This window comes from Chaetura pelagica, unplaced genomic scaffold (genome assembly GCF_000747805.2).
Source record: "Chaetura pelagica isolate M959 unplaced genomic scaffold, ChaPel_1.0 scaffold248, whole genome shotgun sequence".
NCBI classification, from domain to species: Eukaryota; Metazoa; Chordata; class Aves; order Apodiformes; family Apodidae; genus Chaetura; species Chaetura pelagica.
In genome coordinates, this window is record NW_009954309.1 from 2,333,625 (window position 1) to 2,342,280 (window position 8,656).

Genomic DNA, 8,656 nt, shown 5'->3' on the forward strand with positions numbered 1-8,656 from the left:
TTTTTTTTTTTTTTTTTTTTTTTTTTTTTTTTTTTTTTTTTTCCCCAGAAGTTTATAACTTGGCCAGATTTGGGATTTCTTTTTTCACAGGAGCAGTAAAAGGCACATCTTTGACATCAGAGTGACCACCTTGCCAATTTTCATGGCGTTGCTCCAAACCACATAGGCACTACAGTTTCACAGATGTTTGTAAGGAGAATTCTAACCTGGGCACAGCTTTCCCCACCCTGCCCCTCATTTTCTAAACTCACTGAAATGATTACACATGTGCACAAGTGCCTGTACACACATTCACATGTTTGGTCTGAGTCAGACACCAGGCGTAGAAAATGTGAGCCCAGCAGATTGTTGTTGCCATTTTTCTATGCAAATTAAATATTTTATAATGGAAAATGTTGGGTTTTTTTATTTTAACAAAGGATTTTATAACAGAAAATGTTAGAGATTTAACAACACACAGGACTATTGGGGCTGGTTTACAGGGCTTACAGGACTAGATGGATGAGTCCACTATAAAGTGGATTAGGAACTAAAAGCTTGGCTTAGTGAAAAAATGTAACTCCAGTTTAGTAGAAGACATATGGTTTCAGTCTATCTGTGGAGTGAGTTGTAGAAAGAGGTATTGGTTTTATGAGTTCCTTGCTGTTTGAGTTGACACCCAATTGCTTTATTACGAGTAATAAATGCATTCACACACTGCTGTATGGTGGTGTTATCAAAACCAGCTTTGTACAAATAATGGCTTTCCTTCATTTGCAGAGATCTGAAGCCAGAAAATATCCTGCTAGATGATTATGGTAAGTCTCAGAGGGTTACAGAGATGCTTTCACAGTAAAGTAGATTAAGTTCATTTTAGGATATATATTGCACAAAGACAAATAATGCTCTGAAGTGACTAAGAGGCTCAGCACACACTAATGCTCCTGTCTTGGGGTGGATGAAGTGCTGGAGCTCCCCGTGCGGAGGGAATGAAGCAGCTGTGCTGCTCAGCAGGGTCTGCTCTCAGGAGCACAGCTTTCCTGGAGGTGTCTGCCTTTTTTCCCTTGTTTTTCCATCCTTGTTGCAAATCTGACACAACACAAAGGAAGCTGTGATTTCTAAAGCTGTGCTCCCCGCCCCATTTCCCAAAATATTTTCATCCTTTGCTGAGCCAATTCTCATTTTATGCAAACCCAGGTAACACCTTGTTGCTGAAGGCAGCAATAATCAAATCTCATGCTGACTTACTGACCCCTTCAGCCAGCAGAGCTACAGAATTGTTTGAGCCAGGACAGCCCATCCATCCCATGATCAGTTCAGGATACTCTTGATACTTCCCCACAGCATACTCCTCATTACCTTTTTATCAGTTGGTTTTAAAATATCTAACACATTCCATTCTGGTCTGTAGCCTCACTGTTAGAATTCATTTCACTGCATTGCAATGCCCTTGATAGTTCCTCTTTTCCTTATCAATGAAACCACTGCAATTCAGCAATTCAGAACACTGGGTCATATTATTATATCTGCTTTGTGTTGTTTTGTTTCTTTTTTTCCTTCCAGGCCATATTAGAATATCAGATTTGGGTCTAGCTGTTAAAATCCCTGAGGGTGAATCAATCCGTGGAAGAGTAGGAACTGTAGGGTATATGGGTAAGTCTTCAGTACCTCATCTCTTTTTACAATTTGTTGAGTTGAGTTGAGGTTTGGAGAACTCTCTGCCATGTAAGCTGAAGAAAAAACATTAAAAAGTATCATCCTTCACCCAGAAGTCATGCTAGTGGCAATCAGAGGTGGGTAAAAGGATGGACCATAGCAGCTCTTAATGAGACTGCTCTGTAATCTTAAATCAGCAAAGAAAATTAAAAGGGGAGGCAACAACTGAGATTCTAGTGATCTTAGTGTCCACTTTTTAGGGGAGGGTTATGTGTTAAAAGAAAGGTTTATTTCTAGCTGCTACTTTGTATAATAGTTGTAAATTTATGATAAAATGGCTAAGTCTGTGCCTATTATTATCTTGGCCACGGCCATCTTGAGTCTTCCCCTATGTGCAGGCTGCACAGAAGAGTAGAGCTTTGTATATTGATAAAATCCACCTGATTAACTAGCTGATTTAACTAGCTGATTTAACTAGCTCTGTTTCCTAAATTCAGTGCAATTATTTTAATGCATTCTCTGAGTGAGCATATTTTTTAGAATAAAAACTGCTTGTGCTTATTTGACTAAATAGAAACTTGCTGTTACATCATATGGAGACTGATGAAAACAAGCAGATCAGTTTTCCTTTCTAAATTTTGTAATCTCAGTATAAATTTGTGTGCACACTAAGACTCTGTGCTTGTGAGCACGTGAACATGTGTGTTTGTACCCACATGTGTAACTGAGGATGCCTGCAAGGCAGTGACTGTATGCCCAAAGCACACTGGATTGCTACAACATAAAATAAATGGATATGTTCTTTGAAAGTGGAGAAAAATGTTATAAATTGACCAAAAAAAGATAGAGTTTGCTTTTTAAGAAATGTCACTGCTGTTTGCAGGATATGTCCTTGCATATCATCTCTTCCCTAAAAGGAGAAAACTGGAAGGACTCTCAAGATCAGGGCTCTGCTTAATGCTTTGCTTCAATTTAATTTTGTTTGTTTAATTGCTCTGACTTGGTAGAGAAGTCAGAAGCATGGACATGGCATGTAGGATGTAGAGAAAAAACCATGGCAGGTAGCATGCTGCATTTTCTGTAATGTCATCAGCAGATATTGGGGGTGTTTTTATATTTTACTTGCCATTCTCTGCACATGGGTGTTCAGTCACCAAAATGGAAATGGAAGATTTTTCCCCATGTAAATATCAAGCATTTCCATAAGCCACATCTTTCTCCTCCACAGCTCCAGAAGTGTTGAACAACCAGAGATACACTCTCAGCCCTGACTACTGGGGGCTGGGCTGTCTCATTTATGAAATGATTGCTGGGCAATCACCATTTCGTGGAAGGAAAGAGAAGGTGAAGAGGGAAGAAGTGGACAGAAGGGTGCTGGAGACAGAAGAGGTGTACTCCCATAAGTTTTCTGAGGAGGCCAAGTCCATTTGTAAAATGGTAAGGGGCTGGAAGGCCCAGCATGGCAACTTCATAAGCAAGCTGTATCTGACCTGCTCTGAGCAGTAAGACAGTACCATAGAGGGGCTGCAGAGTCAAGGACTAACCAGGCTCATCTGTTGATGGGATGACTGCATTCTCTGTTCATTCAAATTGTGTTTATCTGGGCTTGTTTCTCCATGAGATTCATCATGGTCATCTTGAGTCCTCTCCAGAGTTTCATGGCCAAGGGAGCAGTATCTATTCTCATGAGACTTTGAATGTTAGTTTGCAGTCAAGAATGCATTTCTGTCTTTTATAATCTTGTAGAAAAAATAAAAAGGACTTGATGATGCAAGACTCTGATTGTCTCCTGCAAGGAACTGAAAGCCCCATGCTTCCATTGTCTTTGGTGAGAGCTGGGGGTGAGCAGGACAAAGATTATGCAATGAAATTATTGTGACACTCTAATGTTGTCCCACCCCATCTCACTAACTTTGTTAGCAGCTTTTCCCCGGGGGTGCCAGGCTATCCAGCTTTTTTTAATACTGTTGGGCTGTTCTTTAAAATGTTTTCTCACTCTTTCAGCTGGGAGTCATTTTTGTAGCACAATAGCCATGTCTGACAATGGAAATCCTCAAACCCTCTGAGAAATATCAAAGCTGTGTCTGAATACATCAGTGTCTTGTCAACATCCATCTTTAGAAATTGTAATTTGGAAAGGGATGTGGCCTTTTACTTGATGTGTGCTAAAGAGTGAAGTCTCCTTTGGAGACAATGACATATCTGTGTATACTGGTAGGGAGAGGATGAAGGGAAAGAAAGGTCAACAAAGAGGTAGTGAGAGTTTCACCAGTATCTTGTGCAACAGGCAAGCAAACAGCAGATCAACAGCATTCAGCTTGGCTGCCTTCATGAAGAGACACTGAAGTCTCCTTCCAAAATAATAATGGTAGTATTGCCAAGTATCATGCCTGGAAGTCATTAACTCACAGGCACCAACCCATTGCTGAATCCCTGGGGTAGTCATTAACTGACATCACTCTTGATAGATACTCTGGGCCATTCACTGCCCTTAATCTGTGATGCAGAGCCCCCAGTGGTGTCGGCATGGGAGGACCTAGGACAGCCACAGGCTCTTACAGGCAGGCCATTTCATGTGCTCCAGCTGCCTGCTGTCTCCTCTTTAGCACATCTTGACTCCCACCAGGTGAGGAGCAGTGTCTGCTGGAGTGGCAGAGAGTCTGTGCATGTCCTGTCAGCATGAAATGAAAATGTCATGGGGCAAAAATGACATTTCTTGTTGCTTGTTCTGGAGATAGTTGCAGGCCTGAGGCATAATAGAATGAAAGTATACTTTGAAAATAACCAAGCCCATGAGAACTTAAAGCTGAGAAGAATTAAATATAGCATTGGTGAGATAGTGCTGGAGATGACCTATTACTCCCAGGGGAACAGACAGTGAAGGTCATTATACTGTAGTGGTCATTTTCATCTTCAAGCCATGGAGCCTTTGGTTTTAGGGAGTTGGAGACCTCAGGGAGTTGTCAATGTTCCATCTCCTGCCTCAGGGAAGCATGAACCATATGTAAATCATTCCTGACCACTTGATCATTACTGCTTCAGTGTCCAGTCACGTGGCCTGTTAATTTAGGTGGTCTGTGCAAACTCCTAATGGATCCAAAGATAACCCAATCCTTTTTGAACACATTAAAATGACTGTGCCTGAAGGCTAGAAGAGCCTTACTCCTGATACTGTACATAATGGCATTCAGCCTTTTCCATCTAAAAGCCATTTATTTTATCAAGTGATATTTTTAAAAATCCATTATTCTTTTTTTTTTTTCCTCAAATTCCTTTTGCTCTTCATGCTGAAAACCAGAGCTTTGTTGCTTTGTATCAACATCTTAATAAGGACACAAAAAAGTGATGGTTAAGCACCCATCATACCTGCAAAATGAGGCATGAAGTGGCAGTACATAAATCTTAACTTGAGCCTTCACAAAGATCCATCACAAAAGGCTTTGCTGTAGTGGACTCTTCAGGGCCAGAGTGAGGAACAACATGTTTTCCACAAAGCTGAGGTTTCCTCCATGAGCTAATAGCATCTTCTTCAGGAAATATATTGCCTTTATTCATTAACTCAGATGAAAACCCTTCAGTGTCACCTTGTGTCAACCTTACCCTCCTGGATATCTGTGCCCTTTGCCTTTTTGCAAGCACATATCAGAGCTCCCATTAATCATCATCCAATCCATATTTTCATGTTTCATTTTGTAAGTCATTTCCCATAAATCAGGCCTCATTTTGGACTGGAACAGAAATGAATAATAAGTAATTAGGAACAGGGGCAGCTGGCTTTCTGGGAAGCTCCCCAACCCATAGTTCCCATAGAACATAAGCACTTCATGGTGTGTTTTTTCTGTGAAAAAATCCAGTCTTTCTAGGAAATGCTCCCTGTTTGTTGTTGTTAGGACTTGTACTGCATTGATGTACATGCATGTTTTCCCTGACAAGTGCAGTCTGACATCCAAAGATGTGGCTTGAGGTGCATTCCAAGTCAACAGTGTTGGATGGGCCCATATTGCTGTTCTCTTCTGTCACTGTCAATGTCCTCTTTGTCCACGTTTCCTGCAGACTATCCTCCCTGCTGATTGTTATTCCTGCAGTTCCCATTTTACTCCTCAAAAGGGAACTCTGATTGGAGGATGCAAAGAAGACAGAGACAGACTTTTGGTTTGATGCCCACTGACTGGACAGGAGGCCATGGGCCCAAGCTGAAACACAGAAGGGTCCTTCTGAACAGTAGGAAACACTTTTTCTTAGTGAGGGTACTCAAATACTGGAAGAGTTTGCCCAGAGAGGATATGGAGTCTCCACACTTGGGGATATCCAAAACCCAGTTGGACAGAGCCCTGAAAAACCTGCTGTAGGTGGGTTTGCTTTGAGCAGAGGGATTGGACTGGACAATCTCCAGAGGTGCCTTCCAGCCTCAACTCTTCTGTGATTCTGATCTCTGTTCCCTTCCCAAATTGCCTCCCCAGCCAACTAAAAGATGATGGATCCTTTATTCCCTAAAAGCAATTTTTCTTTTCCTCACTCTCCGCCAGAAACTTTGCCATCATAGTGCTACTATTCCTGCCTGCTTTCATCCCTGCTTTCTGCTTTCATCCCTGGAAACCAACTTGTTCACCACCATTATGACACCTTCAAGTTTATCAGTGCTGCCTGAGAATAACTGCTCTTTCATCTGCCCTGAGAGGCACCTCACACACATCAAAGTGCTCTTCAAATTACTATCAGTGCTATTACTATTTATTATAATACTAAGAATTATTATCTTCTGTAGCAATATTTTGCAGTTAGCTTAATTGTCACCCAACCAGAGAGTTTTGACTCTTCACTTGGCCAGGCTGGGCTGTGATTCCATAAGCAGCACAACACACAGCCATTTATGTCACTCTGGCATCTTCAGTTCCCACACCACTCTCATTTAGCAATTGAGAGGTGACTACAGTAATACTTTTCTGTTCTCTAAAGATGTTTTTAAATACTCTGTTTATTTCTGTTTCAGGGTTGAAATTTATCTAGGTGATCCCTTAAACTACTTGATCAGATGGGTCAAGGGAACTGGGTTTACCTTTTCTCCTTTCACAAGCAGGGATTTTTGCAGTCTTACCTTACAAAATGTTTCCCTTACTCTTATAATTTCAGGACTGACATTTTAGGACTTGGAGTTATTTATTACATGGTATGATCTGGATAGGAACTGGCTGATCACATGAAGATAAATAAAGCAGTGCTTTGGGGACTGTTGGCTTTTTTTAGCAATCCTGACAACAGTTGTTTCTTTTTGTAAAGGAAGCAAAACAAAGTTGCGGAAAAAGTCTCAGATACTGCAGAGTTTGTATCCCCAGCAGGGATCAAATGAGTGACAGGAAAGTATCAGAGAGTTCTTTATATCAGGAAAAAGATCTTCATGTAACTTCACCACTGCTACTCAAGACTCTTTTTTGAATGTCCTGTTCTTGTTGTGCTTGGCCCATAACTCTGTAGACTAAATCCTGCCCTCATTTACACACATGCAGTGTCATCTGGAGCCCTTGTACCAGAACATAAAGCTCTGCTGCTTGGTATCAACTTCATGCATGGTTGGATGGCCTAAGCCATCTTCAGACCTGAGGCTCTGTGAATTCTCTGTGGGCTTTGGCTGTAGAATTACACTTAAATTATGTTTGATTTGGTCATTGTACTGCTGTCCCAGGAGGGTTTGTCCTCAGCCTGATGCAGTTGCTTTTGTTCTGATCTCTATTCTTACTAAATACATCCTTTGAAAATGAATCAAACAGAAGTGTAGAGATGACTCAAAACATACAGTTGTTACCTTTGTGGGTTTTTTTCCATGGTCAGATTCCCAAACGGGATGCATAATTCAGGCTGTTACACAGGTTTACTGTTGCAAAAAGCTGCTGGGGCTGCAGGAAATGGTATAAGATTCATTATTCCTTGGGGAAAGGTAGGACTTTCACTCCTGGAAAATATGCAGCCCACGTTATCTCTTGATATCCACAACAGAAGCCAGGAAAAGTGTCTGGTTTCACCTTTTTCTATCTCTAGAAGTGGCTGCAGCTAGAGCTAACCAAATTCCCTGAATTTCTTATTTTTTTCTCCACTGGGACTCTCCTAGGAGGCAGACAGCTTCTCCCCTGCAGCAGGGCCTTGCAGGAGAACCCTCTCTTTTCTGTGGTCTTTCAGTCCCAGCCTATTCCCAGTGGCCTGTTCCCTTTTGTGTCTCAGCCTGCAGTGGCCAGTCACTGCCAACTGCATTCACGCTCCAGAGACTGACTTCTTGCAGCTGAGGTTACTGAACACTCCCTTGTTTGTCGTGGAGGAGCCCAGGAACCCCATCCTCTTTCAGTCCTCAGCTATCCTCTGGCCTTGCACTCCTAACAACTTCTAATACTTATGGCCTGAATTCCCAGAGTAGCTTGGTCTTCCCACTTACTCCAGAGGCAGGAGAATTACTGGCTGCACAGTTTCCTTTCTTTCCCTTCACAGCTGAAGGGCAGAGCTTGTAGAGCAGACACTGCAGAGGTCTCCTTTACCATCTACAGGCAAGTCCAGACCTACCCCTGATAGGGCCAAAACCCCTCCAGCTCTAGCCAGGCCCCAGAGGGAAGATGAGCAACCAGTCCTTCCCAAGTCCCTCCTCGTTGAGATGATGTAGCTGGGACAGCAAGGCAGCCAGAGGGGTTCTGGGGCTTGGAAAGCCTGCAAGACAAGCTGGCCCTGGCAGGGAAGGCTGCCTGGCTCCCCGGGCACAGCCCCTGCAGCACCTGCACCTGCCGGAACGCTCCGTTCCCTGCCCGAGGCTCAGGTGAGCGGAGCCGCAGGTGTTTGCGGGGCCGCCGGGACGGACCCCGGGGACTCATCCCGGGCAGCCCCGGGGGCTCCCGCTGCTCCCCTCGGTGCGGTGGGTTTGCTTCGGAGCAAAGCAAGGCTGCAGTCGGAGGTGAGGCGTGAAGATCTCTCCGCCAGGCACCCGCTCCCGTCCCGTCCCGTCCCGTCCCGTCCCGGCCCCTCCCCGACGCGGCCCCCCCGGCGC

The 8,656-nt window shown here is 43.4% G+C and overlaps 1 protein-coding gene across 1 annotated transcript in view; it reads left to right on the forward strand.

Annotated features, from left to right (window-relative positions):
• GRK5 (G protein-coupled receptor kinase 5) overlaps positions 1 to 8,656 on the forward strand; it is a gene marked incomplete at its 5' end in the record, with an annotated part of 93,990 nt that overhangs the window by 78,526 nt on the left and 6,808 nt on the right. The window contains 3 exon segments of the mRNA XM_010003969.1: positions 760 to 797; positions 1,543 to 1,632; positions 2,864 to 3,072. Coding sequence (XP_010002271.1) covers positions 760 to 797; positions 1,543 to 1,632; positions 2,864 to 3,072 — 337 coding nt within the window.